The sequence below is a fragment of the Peromyscus maniculatus genome, chromosome 12 (genome assembly GCF_049852395.1).
Source record: "Peromyscus maniculatus bairdii isolate BWxNUB_F1_BW_parent chromosome 12, HU_Pman_BW_mat_3.1, whole genome shotgun sequence".
Classification (NCBI taxonomy): Eukaryota; Metazoa; Chordata; class Mammalia; order Rodentia; family Cricetidae; genus Peromyscus; species Peromyscus maniculatus.
In genome coordinates this window covers 48,604,516-48,628,767 of record NC_134863.1, presented here as the reverse complement: position 1 = coordinate 48,628,767, position 24,252 = coordinate 48,604,516, and the positions used below count along the sequence as shown (strand labels likewise).

At 43.6% G+C, this 24,252-nt stretch overlaps 1 protein-coding gene across 9 annotated transcripts in view; it reads left to right on the top strand.

Moving 5' to 3' along the window:
- Positions 1-24,252, top strand: part of St3gal6 (ST3 beta-galactoside alpha-2,3-sialyltransferase 6) — a 60,477-nt gene that overhangs the window by 25,203 nt on the left and 11,022 nt on the right. For 4 of the 9 annotated variants that reach the window (XM_076549074.1, XM_076549073.1, XM_076549075.1 and 1 more), the window contains 5 exons: positions 2,277-2,589; positions 9,457-9,556; positions 14,379-14,453; positions 16,700-16,803; positions 18,358-18,421. In XM_076549074.1, coding sequence (XP_076405189.1) covers positions 2,550-2,589; positions 9,457-9,556; positions 14,379-14,453; positions 16,700-16,803; positions 18,358-18,421 — 383 coding nt within the window. In that variant the 5' untranslated portion in view covers positions 2,277-2,549. The remainder of the gene's footprint in view (positions 1-2,276; positions 2,590-9,456; positions 9,557-14,378; positions 14,454-16,699; positions 16,804-18,357; positions 18,422-24,252) is intronic. The other 5 variants (XM_042259459.2, XM_006996474.4, XM_006996475.4 and 2 more) reach the window with 2 other exon arrangements.

Below are 24,252 nucleotides of genomic sequence, written 5' to 3'. Positions count from 1 at the left end.
GAGAGAGAGAGAGAGAGAGAGAGAGAGGGGGGGGGGGGGAGGGGAGGGGAGGGGAGGGGAGGGGAGGGGAGGGGAGGGGAGGGGAGGGGAGGAGAGGAGAGGAGAGGAGAGGAGAAGAGAAGAGAAGAGAAGAGAAGAGAAGAGAAGAGAAGAGAAGAGAAGAGAAGAGAAGAGAAGAGAAGAGAGAAGAGAGAGAGGATCACCAGGCAGTGGTGTTGCACACCGAGCACTCGGGAGGCAGAGGCAGGCAGATCTCTGAGTTCGAGGCCAGCCTGGTCTACAGAGTGAGTTCCAGGACAGCAAGGGCTACACAGAGAAACCCTGGGGGGTGGGGTGGGGAGATCCCTGAGAGAAAACAGGAATGTACTGAGGGAACATAGGAATTCTGGAAACTTCCTTGCGTATGTGCAGTGGAACAGAGTATCAAGTATCAAGTGAGAGGTTCTAAGAATAGGAACTTCAGTGCATTTATTTTTAGCATCCAATATTCAGCATCCAATGCAGTGGCTGTTAGCCGAGTGCTCTTTTGTGCCAGCTGTGCTATTAGAAATAAAAACTCTGCTGAGAGTCGTTGCTCTCCTTTTCGTGTTTGCCAGGAGCATGATCCTTGTGGGTGGGGGGAGGGGGTGCAGTCGTCTGCTTTGGCAATGGCAGCTCACATCCGAGGAGATGAGGAAGGCTGTCTGCATGCGCACAGGATGAAATCTGTCTGGCAAAGCACTGGCTTTCCCCACAGACTGCAAGGGAACAGTGGGCGTGGCTGAACACTGGTGCATTATCCAAGCAACGCAGGGTGGGAGAGAAAGACCCTTAATTACACACCATGTAGCTTTTCTGCCAGGAAGAAGAAAACAGCCACGGCTTCAGAAATTGGCCAGAATTCATGTAGTTGGGAACAGTTTGTTGAGACTCCTCAAAATTATTATTATTATTTTTTTTGGAGAGGGGATAAAAATCAAGTTATAATTTTCTATTGTTTTATTTGTAGGTGTTTTCCCCCTTTTCATATTTTTTTTAAATCAAATAGTAGTAGCTAATAACTTCAGATTTAAAGTCATAGTTTCTTTTGGCGTAATAGTGCATTTTATTTGTATATGTGCTTCATTTCTTTAATTATGGCTGAAAAATATGAGATGTTTCTAGCAGAAAATTCCATCAATGCCTTAAACTATCTCTTTGTGAGACAGATTAAAGTGTTTATAAGTCAGTGTATTTTAATAAACACTGTGTATTATAACATTATCTATTTTCTATTTGCTTAGTGTTGGAAATTGAATCTAGGGCCTCATACATGCTAAACCCATGTTCTGTCACTGAGCTACACCCCAGTCTCTTTGTTTTTATTTTAAAATGTATCGTTAAGTTCAAAGTGTTATAGCTAAAAATTCAGTTATTATAGTTTTACTTAATACACAGTTTAAAATGTTGGGCTATGAAATCAGATAGTTACCAGTTTGAATTCTGACCGCTGGTCTGAGTATTAAACACTGAGTATTTTAAAACTCTTGATTTAATTATTATATACAAAAGGGTTTATTACCATGCTATGCATTTACTACATGCACAATAAACTATGCTATTATTTACATGGCCATGGCCTCCAGAGGATGGAAGGCCTCGGTATGTAAGACGGCCATCCCTGCACATTGAGGCCATCAGGTAAAGTAATAAGGACCTGTACTTCAGAAGGAGGTTGTGAGTTGAGAAGATTGAGGCGTTTCCAGTGTTTCTAGTAAGACTTGAGCTAAGTAGAGATGGCTGGGCCTGTGGGGCTTAGCCTTAGGGCTGGATCTAAGCATTAGAAATGAGCACAGGCTCCGGCTTGTGGGTGTCTTCACATGGGTATGTAATTGCAGAGAATAGTAAGTAGAAAGAGGAAGGAAGGCAGGATGTGAGTAAGGGAAAGTCACAGCCCCAGTCTAGCTGGGCTGAAATCAGAGATAATGGGTGCTCACGGGGATGTGTGGACCCCGCCAGTAGGGTGTTCTTTTCTGGTTTGCACAGATATGTCATTCACTGGGTCTTAGCAGCAGCAGCCCACTGGGTATGAGAGCAGGCCTAGCGCGGACAGTTGAGCCATGCATCACTGACCAGGCAGAAAGCGCAAGAACGCTTTGCCACAGAGAGCATGGGGACATGGTTTAGGACCTTAGGAATTTAGAAATAATAAGTAAATAAATAGATAAAAGTTTGGCTACCAAGCTGCTAGGGGGAAGGGCAAGTGAGAGAGTATGAGCAAATGAATGCAGATATTAAGAAAGTGCGATCCATTGTAGGAACCTACCAATGGGAACCAGCTTTGGCCAATGAATGCTATCTACAGGAACCTGATCACACTGTTGAGCTGCTGGCCCCGGGCTCTGCAGGCTCCCTTTCCTTGAACCAAGAGCAGCACCAGATCTTGGGGTGGCTTAGAGTACAGATGGGCATTCAAAAGCCTCTGGAGAAAGGCCAAGAGGAAATGGGGCCATAGAAACCAGACAGCAGGGGGCTGCCAATGCTCAGTGTGGACAAAGCAAACCCCAGGGCTGTGTCTGACCTGCTGTTGAATGAGACTGACTTCTGAGACCCACTGGGCTATTGTACGTGGTGAGTTTTCACTATTGTTGTTGAACATGTTTTCTTCTTTTGGGGTGTTTAGATTAGCAAGCTCCCTCCGGCTGGAGAAAACATTAGGAGTCCCCCAAAGAAAAATAGGGCCATTTTTCCAGTGTTGTTTTTGAGGGTTTGCTTTCTTTCTGCAAACAATACTAGTATAGTGGGGAGGAATAGGTTGGAAGGAGAAGGGATGAGTTTTATTTCAGCAGAATTCGTGTCAGAGACTGTAAGCCCTCCATTTTATTAATTGGCACGGAATTAATCCTGCTGAAGAAATGGGTGGAATTGACAGTTAGAGAAACATTCTGTAATGTTTAATCTGGTATCAAAAGTTCGGACCTGCCCATTTGTGAAGGGGTGCCCCGGGGGAGAGACAGGGTACAGGGACTGACTGGTCTGATAGCCACTGTGTGAGTCACATGGTTCTGTCACATGTCAGGTGGGAAACTTCTCCCAGCCCTTCAGTTCCCTCGTCTCTAAAATAGGAATTGTAAGCCTACCACTCACTTCCTCACGGTTGTAAGAGTGGCAAGTGGTGATACACCGGACCCTTTCCTAGATGCTTTGGCACATGCCAGTGCTCGCTTTTTCAATGAATTCATGTCATCCTCAGTCCTTGGGCATGTGCCACATGCTAGGCATTTAGAATGAACAATTAGTAGAGAGCATTGAGTTCTGATATCTGTAACTACACTCAACAGCCGTCTACTTGGCAACTTCTGTGTGACAGACAGGCCCCGTGCTAGGAGGGAAATAAGAAAGGGAGTGCATGCTTTCAGGTCACCCGAGGTCATTTTGGGGGTATTTACTGTACCACGTGTTATGGTCTCCACAAACCCCCAATTTTCTTTTTCTACATTCTATAGTAAGTCCCAGAGCAGCGCTTCTCAGACTTTTGTATGTATTAAGAACCTCATGTTCAGGGGTGTTAACTTGCTAACGTGGCTCCCATCTCACCCTGGATGGTGCTGACCCTTGGGCTCTACTTAGAGATAGCTCCCTTCATTGTGATTTGCACTTCCAAAACAATAAAGCACCATAAAAATGAGGAAATTGTAGATCACAGTTCTCTCTTTTGGGTTCCCCTCTTGTCTTTTATCTTGAGAGGACAGGATTGTAGCACGAATTCTAATTGGTCTTAATAATAAAAACCCAGAGTCAGAAATCAGGGTGAAAGCTGAAAGATCAGAGAAGCAGAGCAGCTAGCTACTAGAAAGACTTCTTGACCTCTGGGAATCCTCAGACTGAAAAAAGCCTGAGTTCCTGTTTCTACCCTGCCTTATCACTTTCTGTTTCTTCCTCCTAAGTGCTGGAATTAAAGGCATGTGCCTCCCAAGTACCGGAATCAGAGGCCTGAGATCCCAAATGCTGGGATTAAAGGTGTGTGCCACCACTGTCTGGCCTCTAGTGGCTAGCTCCACACTGATCTCCAGGCAAGCTTTATTTGTTAGAGCACACAGAATATCACCACATAGGATTGTAAGCATTGCAGCTCAGATAGAAAGGGATCCTGGCAATCGGGAGCCAAGGAATACCACAAGTCATTGTAAGCGGAGCAATTTACAGCCCTGTTCCAGGTGAAGGTTTCCCCAACGTAACAACTCTGCCCCAGCAGGGGAGGGTTTCCCCAGCAAGGTTGTTACAGTTCTGCTCAGGTTTCCTGGGAGTGTAACAATTCTGCTCCTCTGCTCTGCAAGGGGAATGTTTCCCCAGCAAAGTGCTCAGGCTCCGCTCCGCTCTGCTCTGCCCAGGCTCAGCTCCAGCAAAAGAAGGTCTCACCCAAACCTCATTCAAGAGATTTATTGGGAGGGAAGCATCCAGGAGGGTGGCCGCCTCTGCCAGGGTGAAAAAAGCAGCCGCTAACTGAACAAGCACAAGGCCCATACAGGGCTTCTTAGGGACAGAGTTTTTCCAAGGGAGAAGATTTTCAGGGTGGGAATTGGTCAGGTTCAATCCCCTTGAGTTTGGACAAGCTCAGATTGTCTAGCTAGATTTCCTGCTCAGGGACTAGTTGGTTTGCCTGCTCAGGGATTGATTGGTTTCGTGTTCAGTTGATCAGGGGCAGATTTGGCTCTGGTTTCAGGGACAAAGTGTGTTTCTTTCAGTGGCCTTTTTTTTTTTTTTCTCCTTTGGTCCGAGACAGGTTTTTTTTTTTTTTTTTTTTTTTGTAGTTTTGGTACCTGTCCTGGATCTCGCTCTGTAGACCAGGCTGCTGGCCTTGAACTCACAGAGATCTGTCTGGCTCTGCCTCCCGAGTGCTGGGATTAAAGGTGTGCACCATCACTGCTGGGCTCACTGGCCCTTTTTAGCCTTTTGGCTCTAGTTTTAGGGCCAGGGTGGGTTTCTTTCACTGGCCCTTTTATCCTACAAGGATGATCCAGGAATAGATCTCTAAGGGACAGAGCAAACTCTCTTTCTAGTCTCTTAAATTGTGTGATGGGAGGCAACTCCTTTTTTTTTTTCTTCAGTCATCTGGAGAATCATACCCACACATCCACTTAGCAAGCTTATTGTGACCCTTTCAGGAAATGCTAGCCATACAGGCTCTTTGTGATCTTAGAAGCTCAATATAAACAGTACATTCTTTTGCTATTGAAGAGAAGGGAAAGCCCTTGTCTTAAAAAAAAAAAAAAAAAAGGTGTGTGGGGGAGTGGGGGGGGGGGGTACTTAATCCTATGTGTATGTAGGCCAGAGGTCAACATCTTTCCCAATTGCTTTTCTCCTTTTTTTTTGAGGTCAGGTCTTTCACGGAACCTGGAGTTCATCTGTGTGGCTGTTCTGGCTCGTCAGTGAGCCCCAGGGATCTGTGTGTTCCCCACCAACTCTACACAGTGCTGGGGTAACACAAAACACATCCACATGGAGCTTTTTTTGGTGGTCTTAACTCAGGTCCTACTGCTTGCATGGCAATTGAGTACAGAATGAACTTTTTCCCCAGCCGAGACTGTTGCCATTTCTGGGCTTAATTTGGCACTTGAAAATCATTTATGCACTGAGAAACGATCACCTTTTGCCCTCTGTGTGTGAGTTCTGACTTCCTCACGGGCCCCAGCCCACATGTTAAAGCAGTGACAGTTTTGTGGCACCTCGTTCGAAGGGCACCTGCACTCCAAAGTCAGCTACCCTTCGTGGGTTTTTTTTAATTATTTTGTTTTATAATTAATTTTACATATCAGCCACGGATTCCCCTGTCCTCCCTCCTCCCACCCCCCAGCCTTCCCCCCTAAACCACCCCCCATTCCCACCTCCTCCAAGGCAAGGTCTCCCCTCCAGGAGTCCAATCGGTGAGAGAGAGGAGGGATTGATTCTATGAGCAAGAAATATTGAGACCATGATTGGAAAAAGCACAGGGACAAATAGCCAAACTAGTGGAAGCCCATGAGCTGTGAACCAATAGCTGAGGAGTCTCCATGGAACTGGATCAGGCCCTCTGGATAAGTGAGACAGTGGATGAGCTTGATCTACCCTTCGTGTTTCGTGTCAGGATCTTAAAATGTGCTTGCTTGTTAGCGAAGCCGCGTTCTAGACCCTTAAGGCTTTTCAGAGCCGCACATCCTCTGTGAAATCCTGGCTGTTTTTCCTTTGAATTCTCTTGCTCAAAGCAACACAGTCCTTCCACTTATAGGGTTAAAATGAAAGAACTGGTCTATTTGTGGAAGCTTTTTCCTGTGAATAGTCAGAGGGACCATACATGTTTATCACCAGGATATCCTGGTTGGCCCTGGTCTGCTCTGACTCTTGAATATCAAAGCTTTCAGTTGGCCATGAAATTCTAGAAAGTGCCTGAGCTCCCTCATTTTTTCCCCCCAGGTGCTGTGTATAACACCTCTTCAAAAGCAGGTTTATTTTATTTATTTATTTATTTATTTATTTATTTATTTATTTATTTATTTATTGTTTTTTGAGACAGGATTTCTCTGTGCAGCTTTGGAGTCTGTCTTGGAACTCTCTTTGTAGACCAGGCTGGCCTCGAACTCAAAGAGGCATGCCTCTGCTTCCTGAGTGCTGGGATTAAAGGCATGTACCACCACTGCCCCGGCTTTATTTTACCTTTTGAAGAAAAAAAAAGAACGTTTTCTTGTAAGACAAATTGCTAAATGGTCTTATTTTTCACCAGATATTGGGGTGAAAACTGAGAGATCAGAGAAGCAAAAAGAAGCCTAGGGAACCTTCAGCCCAAGAGAGAGTGTTCCTGTTTCCTCATGCCTTGAATGCCTTTCTGTGTCCTGCCTCATTACTTCCTGGGATTAAAGGCCTGTGTCTCCACTGCCTGGCTCTGTTTCTCTCATGTAGCCCAGTGTGGCCTTGAACTTACAGAAATCCAGATGGATCTCTGCCTCCTTAGTGATAGGATTAAAGGCATGTGCTATGATTGCCTGACTTCTATGTTTACTATAGTGGCTGGCTTTTTCCTCTGCTCTCCAGATAAGTTTTATTGGGGTGCACAAATAAAATATCACCACGATTTCTTATACTTCTTTGTTTTCAGTTAAACCACATATTAGTGAGTGAAAAACAAGACAATAATAAGACCCATAATGCCATGCTTTATAAAATTACCCCAACCCCCAGTATATTTTAGAGATAGATAAGCAGACTGAATGCTAAATACTGACATCTTTTCTAGACCATTATTTGTAACTATATTTTTAAAATTTTGCTGATACTAGTAAGTTATCTTTACTAGATATTTACATGAAGTATGTTATTCTGAGTAGAAATTTAAATCCTCATTGTGAACACTCAGGTAAGGTTTTTTGTGATAACACTGGACTATGGTCAGTTGCTTCCCAGGCCAGTGTGACAACCTGTTGAAAATGAGGGTGTGCTTTTGCTTATAAGACAGGTATGAGCACTCGAGCTACAAACAAACCGATTGACCTAAGGCCCGAGGCCTCAGGTGGAGTTGGACTGTGGATCATGTCATTTCCCAGGAGTTACATGAACTCAGTTACAAGTATGTGCGGACTAAAGTTTATGCACTTACCTCCCTCATTTATTTGCTTTCTCCCATCACTTGGCACTAATTTATTCTAAATTACGGGGGAGTGGCGGCTGCACAGAGCAGTAGCTGACCGTCAGAGGTGACAAGCAAGCTCGGCCAGGCCAGACCAGGGAGTCATTCAGTTTAGGCCTGCTTAGCCGATCTCCTGCATTATTAGCACAGCACCAGTGAGTATCAGCCGTAAGAAGTCCAGGGCAATTGTCAGACTTGAGATGACCCCCTGTTATAAAAACAAACAGATCAAATAACACACTTGAGTTGTGTTTAGTGTGTTCCAGTTGCAAAGACAAAAAGTGGCTGAAGATTTCTAGCCAGGGGATCCAAGGACAGCTCAGTCAGTAGAGAGGGCTTGCAATACAAGCGTGTGGACATGAATTCCCTCCTCGGGAGCCACATGAAAAAGCTAGGCATGGTAGCAGACATTTGGAATCCTGGTGCTGGGGAGGCAGGGACTGGAAAGGCCCTGGAGTTGTCTCACCAGTTGCCAAAAAAAAAAAAAAAAAAAAAAGAAAAGAAAAGAAAAGAAAAGAGGCAGCAACTGATGAGGAATGGTACTTAAGGTTGTGCTCTGGACTCCACGTGCATGCAGTCATACATGTGTGTGACGTGTATGTGCACACACAAACACACACAACTTAAAGAAACAAACAAACAAAGCTTTTCGTTTAGAAGGAATTGGAAACGGCTCCAGCCTGCCCTCACTTTGTATACTCAGGTACCTGGATTGAGGTTACTAGATATGGATAAGAAGAAAGAAAGGAATGATAAGTGCAATTGTTTAGATCATCCGGGACCTCGATAAGGGAGGCAAAGGGAGGCAAAGCGATCATTTACCCACTTCCCGTCAGATGCACAAATAAAAAGTGTGCCTTCTGCATTTCGTCACATAGTAAAGTAGGAGTTTTTCGGGACTGATTTTGAAGCAAAGGACAGGGGTACCAAGCAACATACTTCAAATGTTTCCAGTGGTTCTCAACCTTCCTGAGGCTGCCCCCCTTGAATACAGTTCCTCATTATTTCATTGCTACTTCTTAACTGTAATGTTGCAACTGTTAAGAATTGTAATGTAAATAACAGATATGCAGGATATCTGGTATGTGACATTCCCCTCCCCCCCCCACACAGGTTGAGAACCACTACTTATACTTTACATTCCATAAAGTGATGTGTGTGTGTGTGTGTGTGTGTGTGTTTACATTCCAGAGAAGGTTGTCATCTACATTGTATCTGTCTATAAAGGTACAGTGAGGAATACATTAATGCAAAACAAAGCTGAACATACCTATGCTGTGATGTTGAAAAGTCAAATGCTAACGTCTAAAAGTTGAAATGTTTTCATAGTTTTTTTTCCCCCTGTTTTTCAAACTGAGAAAAGGGGCACTGAAACTATGATGCATAATATTTGATGTCACTTCTGGCCCCAAAGGAGTGAAATGAATATTCACATCTTGAAGCACATACTCACTTTTTATTGGGAAGAATCAAAAAAAAAAAAAAAAAAAAAAAAGAGGATATTCTTTAGTGTTTTTGAAAAAAGGTTTTGGGTGTGGAGATAAATAAATTCTCTTTTTGAAGAATTTTTACTTTTTTACCTCACATGAGAAAGTTCCAGGGAAGCCCCTAGCTTTGACACCACAGAACTGGTTGTTGGGAACCTCATCATCTGTTGATAAACTGCTAAGACTAATCAGAAATAAGTGTTCTTTCTGTACATTCAGTGAGCAAATTCAATGTTACAGACCCATGTCATTTTCCCTTCTCTCTTCATAGATTTATTTACTAATTCATGTCTTTGAACCATTGTGGAAAACCCTCTGTCTAATCATCCCCTCTGTCTTTGGACCCTGTTTCAGGCAGGCCAGCCATGAGAGGGTACCTCGTGGCCATCTTCTTGAGTTCCGTCTTCCTCTATTATGTGCTACACTGTATCCTGTGGGGAACGAATGGCTATTGGTAAGTTTCAGTTTTCTTACTTCCCACGACTTTCAAACTAGTCTTCCGCTTATTTATCTAAAGAATCTTCCAGAGTTATTTTGTTGTGTTGTATTACGGTATTGTATTCACTATTGTAACATGTTGGAGCTTGTCTAGCTTTTCACGGTACACTGGGATTTTACTCTATTTTCTGGTTTCCTAGGCTGTAGATTGTTTCTCCAACCATTGCAAACTGTTGAGTCGGTCTGAGGAGATGGTTCAGAGGGTCATGTGCTTGGTGCACATGTATGAGGACCTGGGTGTAGATTGCTGGAACCCATGTGTAATCCCAACACTGGGGAGGAGGGATGGGTTGGAAACAGGATGAGTGCTGGTGAAGGCCGGCCGGCCAAAATCAGCTCAGCTCCAGGGCTAACGGGGGACTTTGTCTCAAGAGTCAAGGGGAAAGTGGGCAGCAGGACAAAAACATCACACACACACACACACACACATATACACACTCACACACATACATATACACACACATATACACACTCACACACACATACATACATACACACACACACATACAGACACACCCACACGCAAAGAGAGAGACAGACACACAGAGACACAGAGAGACAGAGACAGTGAAACAGAGAGACACAAAGATTTTTTTAAATTTTTATAATTAAAAAATTAAAAAAAAATTCATTTTACATATCAACCACAGATCCCACTCTCATCTCTCCTCCTGTTCCCCCAACTCTAGCCTTTCCCCACCCCGGCCCACCCCTCATCCCTTTCTCTGAAAGGGTAAGTCTTCCCATGGGGGAACAGCAAAGGCTGGTACATTCAGTTGAGGCAGAACCAAGCCCCTCCCCCCTGCATCATGGGTGAGCAAGGTGTCCCCACCATAGGCAATGGGATCCAGAAAACCAGCTCATGCACCAGGGATAGATCCTGATCACACTGCCAGGGGCCCCTCAAACAGACCCAGCTACACAACTGTTCCTGTATGCAGAGGGTCTAGTCTGGTCCCATGCAGGTTCCACAGCTATTGGTCTAAAGTTCGTGAGTTCCTACAAGCTTGGTTCAGTTGTCGCTGTAGATTTCTCATTATGATCTTGCCCTCCCTCCCCCTTTGGCTCATATAATCTCTCTTCCCTCCTGGAGCTCGGCCTGGTGCTTGCCTGTGGATCTCTGCATCTGCTTCCATCAGTTACTGGATGAAGGCTCTATGATGACAATTAGGGTATTTACCAATCTGATTATCAAGGTTGGTCAGTTTAGGCACCCTCTTCACTATTGCTAGTAGTCTAATCTGGTGTCATCCTTGTGGATTCCTGGAAATTTCCCTAGCACCAGGTTTCTCCCTTACCCTATGTCTCCCTCTATCAAGATATCTCTTTCATTGTTCTCCATCCCTCCCCAACTCGACCATCCTGTTCCCTCATGTTTCCATCTCCCATCCCCTCCCATTTATTGCCCCCCCCCTTATCCCCAGTTTACTCATGGAGATCTCCTGTTTCCCCTTCCCAAGATGATCCATTTATTCCTCCTAGGGCCCTCCTTGTTTTTTAGCTTCTCTGGAGTTCTGGGTTGTAGTCCGATTAGCTTTGGCTTTACATCTACTATACATACCATGTTTGCCTTTCTGAGTCTGGGTTACCTCACTTAGGATGATATTTTCTATTTCTATCCATTTGCTTGCAAATTTCATGATGTCATTGATTTTACTGCTGAGTAGTACTCCATTGTGTATATGTACCACATTTTCTTTATCCATTTTTGAGTTGAAGGGCATCTAAGTTGTTTCCAGGTTCTGGCTATTACAAATAATGCTGCTATGAACATAGTTGAGCAAGTGTTCTTATGGTATGATTGAGCATTCCTTGGGTATATGCCCAAGAGTGGTATCATTGGATCTTGAGGTAGATTAATTCCCAATTTTCTGAGAAGTTGACATACTGACAGAGAGACACAGAGACACACAGAGAGATTTTTTAATTGAAGAAAAAAACCCTTTTGGATAGCCCTATTTCTTTAAAAGGTATTTATTTTATTTTAAAGTGTGTGTGTATTTCTGTGTGATTATTTGCATGTGTGTGTGGATACCTGTAGAGGCCAAAAGACAGTGTTGGATCCCCTGTAGCTTAAGTTACAGGTGGTCATGAGTCATCCAACATGTGTGCTGGGGACTGACCTGAGGTCCTCTTCAAGAGCAGTATGAGCTCTCTGCCTCTAAGCCTCAATCCATTTCTTGTTGACTCTCCAGTAAAGCAATAGTATTGACTGTTTTCAGGATATAACATTGTATATTTATACAATAACTCATTTTCTTAAATTAATGAAGTGGTTCTTGGACTCAGCATCAGTCGAGTTTTAGGTTGTTACTACTAACAGCCACATACCACAGTCAGTTCCTTTTGTTTAAAAACACAATATGTCTTTCAAAATAGCTTTTACATAAAACACTTCTAAAGCTTTAAGGCATTAATTTTACTGCATAGAAAATGTATTAAGTGTGTTTTTCACACTTCCCATTTCAGTCCTTTGGCTGCAAATAAAATTTTGGTGTCCTTTAAATCCTAAATGGATGTCAGTACACAATTAAATCCAAATATATCAGAACATAACTTCCCATCTTAGGCAATATTTTGTCAGTTTTTCAACAGAAGACCTTAGGTTGTTTCTAGCTCGATGAATAAGAATCCTATGTTTCCGTTTCTGCTCTTCCATCTCATCACTGAAAGATTATTGTAGTGCTTTTCATGGAAGAAAGTTGGGCAAATGCTACTGGAAGAAAACCTAACACTAGTCCAGTGGTTTGGACATACAGCTTTAGCCTTTGGACCTAAATTCTGGGCCAGAGAGCTTTGAAATCTCATTCAATGAAGATCATCCCACAGGAGCCTCTCCCTTCATATCTGCCACCTTCTAATAATAAAAGAAATGAAGAAAAAGCAAAAAGGTTGCTATGCTACTATTTGTAGTAGGCAGGGTTCTCTAGAAGAATAGACCTCATAGAATGTAAATATATTATAAAAGGGGGTTTATTAGAATGGCTTCCATGATAGGGGCTGGATAGTCCAACAGTGGCTGTCTGAACCCTGGAGAGAGGCTCAGGTCACAGTGGTGGTTCATCTTAAAAGGCTTTTGCTTCAGCAGTCCCAATCTTGTGATGAAGACCTGGAGGATTCCTTTAAAATTGTTGGGTTTTAGTTCACTATGGTGCACACTCACGTTATCTGTGACCTCCATATACTGTCAGAAGACAGAAGAAATTGGAGTTTTTATCAGTGAAGGACAGACGTACTCATAAGCAAAAGAGGTAGGCAAGCTACATTGTATTTTCCTCTGAACTTTTTCTGTCTGGGCTACCTACCAAAAGGTGCCATTCACTCTGGGCTAGGGTCTTTTCCTAATTAATTATTACTAGAAATGCCCTCAAGACCCACCCAAAGGCATGTCTCTTAGTTAATTCCAAATCTCATAAGATTAGATTATCTACCATCTTAACTTCCTGTTTATCACAAAGGAAATGATAAAGAAGATAATAAAAATATTTTGAATTCACTGCCGTCTTTTGTCACCAGAATTTGAAGAGGGTTCAAACTAAGCTAACATTACTCATTGACAGTACATGGAGGTCACAGATAATGTGAGTGTGCACCATGCTCTTGCTTCCTTTAAAACTCTTTAAGGGGAGCTGGGTACCAAGTCCTTGCATAGCCTTTAGGGATGAACCTGACTGGGGCAGCGAGGGAATAAAGACAAGACAGACAGATGGACATATGGGTAGAAAATCTGGGATTGGTGGATGGTCTGGGCTGCCTGCTAGAGAAGCCTAGAACCCGGGAAACTCGCTGTGTTTAGTATGGACAGTTGAAATGAGAGGCCAAGTTATTGCACACAGCTGGAAAAGAGGACTGGGCTTATTGTATACAGCTGGAAAAGAAGGTAGTCTATTCAGATTGAGTACTATTGATGATAGAAAAATACTGATTGTTATTACCTTTTCTTTTTCTCATTCAGTCACTTTATTTATTTATTTATTATTTTTTTGTTTTTGTTTTTTTGAGACAGGGTTTCTCTGTGTAGCTTTGGAGCCTGTCCTGGAACTCGCGTTGTAGCCCAGGCTGGCCTCAAACTTACAGAGATCCGCCTGCCTCTGCCTCCCAAGTGCTGGGATTAAAGGCGGGCGTCACCACCGGGCCGGCCAGTCACTTAATTTTTAAAGCACCGGTTCTTCATATAAACCATCACCAACGAGTGAAGTGAAGCTGCGTTTCTCTCCTGGCTGTTTCCTCCCACTGCTCCCCCTCCCCCTCCATTTCCTTTCTTGTTGTGTTCACAAGACCCTCCGTTTAGGAACCACCTGAGCCAAGAACTGAGGACAGTGAGATACAGCTCTCAGTGGTGTGTCTTGTGACGACCACCCCCCCCCAAGGCAGGGGTCTGTTCAGCTGCTCCGTCGGATGTTTGCACTAGGTGCCGTCACTATGCGGTCCCACCTAGGACTTGGGGATGCAAGCCATGTGCACTTGGTCGGTATGGCTTCGAATGCCTTTGAGGGCTTCTAAAACTAAAGTGTGATTTTGGCTTCCACAGTGTGGACACCCTTCCCAGAGGTTCCTGGGAATCACTGCTCCCCCCAGTTCCTTAGGTGACCATGGCCTTTCCAAATGTCAGGGCTGTGTGTGTGTGTCTGTGTGTCTGTGTGTCTGTCTGTCTTTGTCCTCTGCCTCCAAGACCGGTCAGCAGTGGAGCCCAGTGGGTTCCTTGTGTACTGTACACATTCCTTTTTGGGCAGGATTCCTCGCTCTGGCTTCTTATGTCCACTATTTCTTTCTCCTAGGGTACCACTGGTGGATATGAAGAGTAAAACTATCAAGCCGTGTTCAAAAGCACCAGCTTTCGCATCTCTGCTGAGGTAAAAATAGACCAAAGAACGACCGCTGTGCAACATTTGCAGAATGTGGTTGTGGTCATTTTTTTTTAACACTGTTGGTCCTTCCGTGCAAACCTTGGTACTTGGTAGACACTGCGTGTGTAAGGACGTGTGTAAGGAACCTGAATAGCCTGCCGCTGTGCATCCAGCCAGAGCTCTGAGTAGTTTAAGGAAAGATACTGGAGCTGGTATTCGCTTAACTCAGGTGAGACTGGAGAGGCCTATTTGGGTTTGATTAGAAAAACAGAGCTGTGCCTTAGTTTCTCCCCCCTCCCCCTCTCAGAGAGGCTTCATCCAGCTACTGACGGGAGCAGATGTAGAATTATTTTTTATTAAAAATTACCCCTCACTTTCACATGTAAAATGCAAATGATTGATCTATGTATAATGTGAATGGTGAGCGACCATTGTGGCTGCCAGAAATTTTAGTTTATTCTTCCATCTACAGATATGTCTTCTCCCTGTGTGCTCTGCCACTTTGATAGATAGCAAAAGCAGCGACAAACTCCTTTAGGCGTATTTAACTCTATAACACATTTTTTAGACCCCCCCCCCAAGGTTATGGTATTCGTTCAAGACTGCTAAGTGAGCATCTAAGACTGCAGTTAAAGGGACATGGAGGTCTGTGTTTGTCACTTGTACAGTATTTTCCAAGGATGCTCCCTTGAGCATGCCATTTTCTGAGATGGATGAAAGCCAGGCAGCATGAGGAAGTTCTGCTTGCGAACCCCGGTTGTGTGGACTCCTGCCCTCGGAACCAGACCTCTATGTCGATTGCAAATTGGTCATCTGTGGGCTGGTGGTTCCCTCCCCAAGCAGGGGCTTCAGCTGCCCGTACTTACCATACAGCAGGCTTTTGTACCAGTCCCAATTGCAGAGCTGCATTGTGATAAAATGCATTTTAATGTGACTATCATACTTATAACAGGTAAAAATAATACTTATTGAGGCTCTTAATATGCCTGATATATTGTGTCAAATAATTATTTCATTTGGAAAGTAAATGTCAGTAATGAATAGAAGTTTGACTAGAAACGTATGCTAGTTACTAGTCACCATTACTGTCAATCACCCTGACCAGCTCTGAAGAAGAGAGGCAGCCCCTGCTGGAGCTTCATTCTCAGCCTTGGGTTCTCCAAGACGACAGGGAGGATCTTGAGTCATCTCCTCCAAGCTTGAACTGGTGTCCTGGTACTTCCCCCTTTCCAGTGTAGGTCCTGGACTTGGGGATCAACACTGATTTAGAGACAACTTTTGCAGGGTGGCTGGCCCTTAAGGATGCTGTCACTACCAGTGCCGGAGCTCAGACCTATATTTGGTCAGGGAATGCAAGCCTCTTACCTGTTTCCTTTAATGTCCGTTTGTAATGCAGCTCTCAGGACCAGGATGAAGTTGAAGGCAGGTCACTCTCAGGCCATTGCTATTTCCATTTGTCATGCAGCATTGGGAAATCCTGGCCTCACTCTGGTTTCCACCTGCACTTTTAAATGTTAGCACAAAGCTGATGGAGTAAGATAGTGTCTGTGTGGGGTCTGCCAAGTAGAGCTTGGCAGCTCCTGCCCTGTAACTTCCAGTCTTTCTGGTGGGAGAAAATATCTTATTACTTTGAGACTTTTTCCCTCTCTTTAATAACACACATAAGCACTTTCCCTACTTTATAATGGCCCTTTAAAATTGATTTGGAGTTAAAATTCATTCATGTACTTCTTAAATAGGTGTTGACTAACAACTGTGCTCTACGCTCTTCCTGTCTTTATCAGACATTCCAAGGAGAGGTGTGGGAGTCACCTGCACATCTTGAAATCCGAGCATGTGGCAAGCAGACAGATGTCCACAATTTTTGTTCTTGAGTAAAGCTTAACTTAATGACATTAGGGCAGAGTTGAATTCTCTAGCTACATTTAACTTTCAGTATATCTTTGTTTTTAAAGTTGGTACAGTTTGTGCATATGGCACTTTTAAATTTTGGAAGAGCTTAGCATCAGTACCAACATAACTTCCTGCCCATCACGTTGTCACTTAGAGTGTGATTTTGCTTATACTGTAACATAATTTTGGTTCCTGCACCTGAAAATGGCATAGCGCTAACATTTAAGTATTGTCTTAAATTATTTTAAAAATATTTGTACCACCTGAGCCACCCCCCAGCCGTAAGTTTCAGTTGTGATCGTAGATGTCTCAGAACACAGCAGACATTTGACAAGTCATGCTTTGTTATTTCCTCCCAGGTTTCCTCAGTTTTACCCATTTCTGTGTGCATCCGATTTCGCAAAGATTGCTTCCGCTTACGGTACCAATAACTTTGCTCTGCCCTATGGGATAAAGGCATCAGGTCAGTCATGCTGTTCTTATCCTGTTTTTCAATTTGAGTGATGTTTGTTGAGAGCCACATGTTTTTGTTCCCTAAGGGTTCCCAGGAGATATGATTTGGGGACAGGATCAAAAAAAAAAAAAATCAAAGTTTTAAACATAAATACTCTTTAGGAGGGAGTGTAGAGTCAAAAGTAGTAGGGGTTTTTTTGTTTGTTTTGTTTTGTTTTGTTTTGTTGTGTTCTGGTGGTGGTACTGGGGAAAATGTCTGTCACAGTGGGTCTTAGCAGGGCTCACATGCCCTAACTTTATTCCAGTTTGGAATTAGCAGGATAACCTTGAAGGGTAACTTCTTCCCTGTCCCTTTATTTCACCTTGTGTGTGTATGTGTGTGTGTTCATGTGTGCCTGGGTAGACACATGTGCATACACATGTGAACATGCGAAGGTCAAAGACAACCTCAGATGTTGTTCGTTTTTTTTTTTTTTTTTTTTGAGGTAGGGTCTTTCACTGGCCTGGAATGTACCAAGTAGACTAGAGTGGACAAGCCAGTGAGCCCAGGGATCTGTATCTCCTTCTTTCACAGACTCCCCTTTGCTATGTTTGCAAGCACAGACTACCATGTTATTTCTGTGCGTTTCAGGGATTGACCTAGGGTCACATACTTGCAAGCAATCGCTTTACTAACTGAGACTTTCCCAATCTCATTTCCCCCCTTATTTATTTCATCAGCAAGGTCTAGATCCTTAATATTTTCATTTTACCGGTAGGTTTTTATTTTTGTTAAGTTGAGAGTGATTTATTCCACCTCTTAACAACACAGCAATCTTCCTGCTGCTCACTGAGAGCTTTTGGGGCTCATGTAGCTTAAAGGTGTAGATTTTAGGGAGGCCTTAAAAACCCAAGTGGTGCCTGTGATAATTTTGAAATATTTTACTTTTTCAGCTGATCCTGCTTTGAAATTTTCCATATATGTATGTGTGTGTGTATTTGCAGAAGGCTAGGATGTAGCTTAGTTGGTACAGTGCATTACATAAACCAAGTATTGTGGCCCGTACCTGTAATTCTGGCACTTAAGAGGTGGAGGCAGGGAGATCAGAAGTTTTAAGGCATCTTCAGGTACATAGAAAGTTGGAGGCTAACCTGGAATATATGAAATTCTCTCTCTCTCTCTCTCTCTCTCTCTCTCTCTCTCTCTCTCTCTCTCTCTCTCTGTGTGTGTGTGTGTGTGTGTGTGTGTGTGTGTGTGTATGAGAGATTTTGACTAATTGGTTTAAATTTACTGAGTTCTATTTTATGGTTCAGAATCATCTGATACTGCTAATTTTTATTACTATTTGTGATGCTTTTATATTGATCATCAGTCTTGGGAGATAACTGTAAAACATTTACTAATTTGAGTGTGCCTTTTGAGTATTGTGAGCAAGCTGTAGGTAAGTTGTCAATTTTTCACTGGTCATCTCCAATGTTGCGATAGTGCTTAGAAAGAATTTAGGAGTCAGGGAACTGGATGACTCATTGACTCTTAAGAAGGTCTGATTATCCATCTATTCATAATACCTTATTTGTTTTCTAGGGGAATATTTTCGAGTTGTTCTTTCAAAACTGAAGAGTTGTGATGTTTTTGATGAGCCTGACAAGTGAGTTTATTTCCTTCTCACTGACTTTCAGCTTTATTTAAAGAAACTCAAAGTATTTGCCTCAAGAAATGCAAAGTGCATATAATCTGGACCATTCTACTGTGTGTGTGTGTGTGTGTGTGTGTGTGTGTGTGTGTGTGTGTGTTGCTAAAACTCCAGTAGTTATTTCTGATCTTATTCCAATGGAAATAAACAAACTCTGAAATTAATATAGAAGTTGCAGCACTGGCTGGAGTTTTCAGAGTGTTTTAATGATGAGCAACAGGAGATCCCACCCATGGTATTTTTAATCCATATTCATCATCTCTAATTTGTTTGTACTAAAGGAAGAATTCTCTTGCACTGATAACCAGTACAGAGCCTCCACTCACGATGGTTTCCCACACCTTCTGTGCATATCCCAAGGGTTCCTGATAGCCTTTTCTCTCTCTCTTTTTTTTTCAGAGCTGAGGACCGAACCCAGGGCCTTGCGCTTGCTAGGCCATTGCTGTACCACTGAGCTAAACCCCCAACCCAGCCTTTTCTCTTTTTCTTGTTTAAAATGTTGACTGTTGGACTTTGGAAACAGTTCTGTTCCTTTTTGTTGAGAATTACATTTAAAGAAAGCAGACAGCTTACTTAGATATATGTTTTCTATCTATAAATGTAGTTTATTGTGTAGAAAATTTTCTTCCCAAGATAATCCATAGAAACCTCATTGCCAAAGTTGGATGTCTTGGTAGGTAGGCTTACTTTTACAAAGTGGGGCTTATATCAAAAAGTTTGAAGATACAATTTAGAATTTGGATTATGGGGCAGTATAAGAATGGAGATGATCTGTGGAGATCAAACCTATACTTAAGAAGGAAAATGGTAGAATTCCTTCTTGTCCAAAAGTATAGTGGTGCTATATGAGGAATGTAGAAAGTATAGTGGACAGTGAAGTGAATGTGGAGATAGAATTTATAGCACAGAGATGGGTGGGTGTGTTATATTTTATTGAGATCTGTCAGGTCTGTGGAAGACACAGATTATTGAAATGTGGAATATATATGGCATGTTGATTTATTGCCATTTGTTATAATTTGTAATTCAAAACTATGCCACCTACTGATCAGTTTCAACTTTGGTTGCATATCAAGAGATTGGTGGGTTTTGTTGTTTTTGTTTGGTTTTGGAGATGGGGTTTCTCTGTGTAACCCGGCCTGTCCTGGAGCTTACTCTGTATACCAGGCTGACCTCAAGTCACAGATCTGCCTGTCTCTGCCTCCTGAGCACTGGAATTAAAGGCATGTATCACCACTACCCAGCACATAGCAAGCACACACACACACACACACACACACACACACACACACACACACACACACCTCCCCCTCACATTTTATACAACTTTCACTTGTAGAGTTTTAATTTGTGAAGATGGTTGACTTACATGCTGTAGGTCAACTTTTTCCTCTAATTTTCCAAGAGGTAAAAGTAAGGCCAGACAGACAGACAGCTGGGAGATGGCAGAGCTAGGATGAGAACAGAATTAGCTGCAGCTCCAGTGCCTGGATGTCTGTGCAGAGAGCAAGAACTGACCCTGTAAGGGTTTCCAGCAGGGATCTGAAAACAGTTCTGTAAACGCAAACTGTAATATTCGAGTCTGTGAGTAGAAATTCCATTCTTGTCTCCTTTTGACGTCACTACTAGACTGGTTCAGCTGCTTTCCTAGGATATCCTCAGGCAAAGAGAGGTCTTCAGCCATGTGTCTGTTCTCTCTTTATGACTTGGTCTGGCTGTCCCCTCTGTTTCCTCTTCATTGCTACCAATGCTTCCACTTCCATCAGGCTATGGCTAATTCACCCTTGAACCTTTTCCCTTCATTTTATCCTTTCTCATTTTCAGAAAAAAAAAATTGCATTTTTGTTGCTGTTTCAAGTGTAAATGTTTTAAGACTACATTAGTTTGGTTCAGATAACTTCATCAAGAGTACCTGACGCTTTGGTCAATTCCCCTGTGAAGGGGAAAATGTCAAATATTGGTTATAAGTTGGACACTTTCATCTAGCTCATGGATTTTTACATGCATGAAGTCTTCAGGGATATCCCAGTAATTCTGTGGTCACCAGGGCCAAGGCTTCTTTGTGTTGGATGCTACTGTTCCTCAGTACATGGCTTCTTCCTTAGGGTCCAAAATGAAAGTTGGAGTTCAACCCTGTTGGGGGAATAATATTTTAAGGCATGTTACTTTTGTTTATGTTGCATTTGTTTAACTTGGTGAAGAAGTTGTGTTACTATGCCTATGTAAAACACCTGATGGCTTAAAAAAGAACTGAATGGGCAATAACAAGGCAGGAGAAAGGATAGGCAGGGCTTTCAGGCAGAGGGAATATATAGAAGGAGTAATCTGGGAGGAAAGAGATCTAGCAGCCAGGGGAGGAGGACTCCAGGGGCCCAGCCACACAGGAAGCCAAGGAAGAAGAGTAAGAGTTACAGAAGTAAGAGAACGGGAAAAGCCCAGAGGCAAAAGGTAGATGGGATAAGTTAAGGAAAAACTGGCAAGAAACTTAAGCCAAGCTAAGGCCGGGCATTCATAATTAAGAATAAGCCTCCATGTGTGATTTATTTGGTAGCTGGGTGGTGGTCCCCCTCCAAAAGGAGCAAAAACCTTCAATAATACAACCCATCATGTCTTCATTCCTGTCAGAAGAGAGGAAGAATGGGAGAAGGGCATGTACCATCCCATGGTGCTTGCCTTCTTCCTTATGGCCCTTATGTATGGTTCTCAAGAAGCCATACAAATTTCTTCATTGTACCTAGTGATGAGCTAGAGCCAGGGGTGCCAACATGGGAGAGCTATATCTCTTGCCAGCTCCAAATTTAGCAGCCTCAGCTGAAGGCTTGCCGTCTGCCAGGGAGCCAGTATCTTTATCATGGGAACTGGCAAGTCTCACAAGTTGGAGCTTCTCAGGCTCTCTCTCCTTCCCTCAGAATAGACCATTAAACATGTGCTGGCAACCACTGATGACATCCCATGGGTGAACTCAGCACTGGCCATGTCTGGCTAGGAAGGTGATGGGAGATGTTGCCTGTTGTCTAGGTCATTGTGTGCCCACCTTTTAAAAACGGCAAGTCCCAGGGCTGGCACGATGGCCACATCTCCAGTGCCCATAGAGTGAAAAGAGAGAACTGGGTGTGCTCTCTCACACTAAGTAAACAAAATGTAATTTTTTAAAAAAAATGTATGACCTGTTTTTTTAAGGGTGGAAGGAAGCATGGTGACAGAAGCTTTCTCTGTCACTTCCTTGGTCCGCAGGTGTTTCTGTACCATGGAGGATTCTGAAGTCAACTGGGCTAAATATTTAGCGCAGCCGCACCTCCCCACGCTGCTCCTGTGCTTTCTCGCAGATAGAGGTTTTTCTCTATTCACTTACGCCCAGCGAGCATCGCTTCCACGCCCAGGGAACTTCACTAAAGATGGGCATTACAAGGAAATTGCAAGGAACCCTTAAAACAAGCCCATGTTCTAAGTTGATGACTTCCTGGTTGTCCTTGTTGCTCCCGTGCTCTAGCCTGGTCCTGGCCCCAGGGATACTGCAATCCCTCCCCAGTCAGGAGCCACAGAAGCCTTGGAAGGCAGAACTGCAGCTCCCACTTAAAATGCACCCGCTCGCTCCCCACCCCCACCCACCAGATGCTTTAGTCCTGCAGCCTAGGTAGTTATACAGTAACTCCATTTAAATAGCTTACTAAGGGAAACACCTGTGTTGAGTCAGTTGGCAATGAAATGGGTGATGGGCTGTAAAAGCTGTCTAGATGCTCACTGAAGTAGAACCCATTATGTCAGCTCAACCGAACTGGGTTGGATTGGTTACCGAGGAGGAGAGGCAGAGCAGGAGCCCGTGAGGAGCGTTGAAAAGAACAGAAGCTATAAAGTTGACAAGAAAAGGACACCGTATGCACTGTGAAGGTCTGCATCCTGCTGAGCTAAGGATTGTTTACCTCGAAGCCTGGGGAAGGTGGAGGGAGCCGAGGGCAGAGGAAGCTGTGATCAACAGATCGGTCATTTGTGGGAAAAGCACGGGGCAACCACTACCTGTTTTCTATCATCTCTGAACAGATGCTGAGAAAAGATACGGAAGCTGGGGCTCCCCGGGCTGGAGGAAAGGGCCCCTGTCCAAAAAAAAAAAAAAAAACATGAAAGATGTTAGTGGTTTCTGTACTTCACACAAACTGAAATGAGAGAGGTCAGATCACCAAGCCAAGTTCCTAGAGGCACTAGGGGAGCATGAGTACAGAACCTGGCCTCCATCCCTAATTGCACATTATTTTAGGGTTTGCCTGCAAGGACTATAGATGCTGACTGAACATGCATTATCACTCATGGGTAGTTTCCGATCTGCAGGTTTGTGGTTCCTATAGGGTACCAGCCTATGGCTTCACTGAGCGTAAAGTGGTCAAGTGTACAACCCCAGGGGATGCCAGTTTACACCCGCAGTTGTCTGAAAGAAGCTTCCTAAATTGAGACTGTGTGTAGTCTCAGCATCTTTATGGCGTGTCTCTGGTTGAGGGGCTGAATAGAGGCTCAGTGGTGTTAGGGATCCAAGGTGGACTCTCTGTGGCTCTCTTCTCCTTAGGTACAAGATGGCTGCCTCAGCTCTAACCTGCCATCCAGTGTCAGTGTCTAAGTTGAAAGGAGGGGGCAGGTGAAAATTAATGTTTTACTTACATTATTCTCTTTCTAGGGGCAGAATCTTTTCCGAAAGCAGCTGACAGACTCCCCTACTATCTGATTGGTTGTGTGGGGTCAGTCACGTGGCTGCCACTAGACCAATCAGTGTCAGGGATAATGAGCTCACCATTGTGGCCTTACAAAAGCAGGCTTCTGGGTTATTGAGAACACGGCCAGTGGGATTTGCCATAGATTCCCACACTGAAGATAGAGCGACATGTTTTAATGTTTTTGCATGTTACCAATCTAAAAGCACTCAGTAAAGAAGACATATCATGGGTGGTTTGTAACAGTAGCTGCAGTTTACTTTCTGTGTTTTGTGTGGGGTAGTGACTCCGCACAGGAATGACTCTTGGTTTTGCCCTTCATCTGGGGGAAGTGAATCTTAGCCCTACTTCCTCAGCAGCTGTTCAGGTTTGTCTTTAACAAGCTCAGGCACTCTGCAGTTATTTGATTGTGTGGGTAAGACTCTTAGGGGGGTCTGTTTATTTCCTGACTTTTTTTCCAGGGTAGAGTAACAGAAACCCGCTTCTCCAGACACTTTAGGAAAATAACCTCCACACACTTAATGAGAACCAAACTGATTTTGAAGATACCTATAAATGAGTTAAGTGGGTTCAGTCTGAATGATAGGCAAGAAAAATTCTTTCTTCTAGGGACTCAAAATTCACTGCAGCTGTTTGTATAGGAAGATGGGGTTAAGTAAACATAATGAGCCGGGTGGTGGTGGTGCACTCATTTAATCCCGGCATACTCAGGAGGTAGAGGCAGGCAGATTTCTATGTGTTTGAGGCCATCCTGGTCAATGAAGTGAGTTCCAGGACAGCCAAGGCTACACAGAGAAACCCTGCCTCGAAAAACAAATCAACAAAAAGTAAGCATGGTGAAGTTATAGTCACCAGAGGATTCTGGGAATCATTTCCCAGATCTAAGGTGTCAGGGCAGGCCAAGTACATCATGAAGAGTGGAAAGCATTGGTTCCTTTATAGAACATGAGAATCTGGGGGTTGGGGATTTAGCTCAGTGGTAGAGCACTTGCCTAGCAAGCGCAAGGCCCTGGGTTCAGTCCTCAGCTCTGGGAAAAAGAATAAAAAAAGAATCTGGGAGAAGTGAATTCTGAGACGAGTGATTCAGAC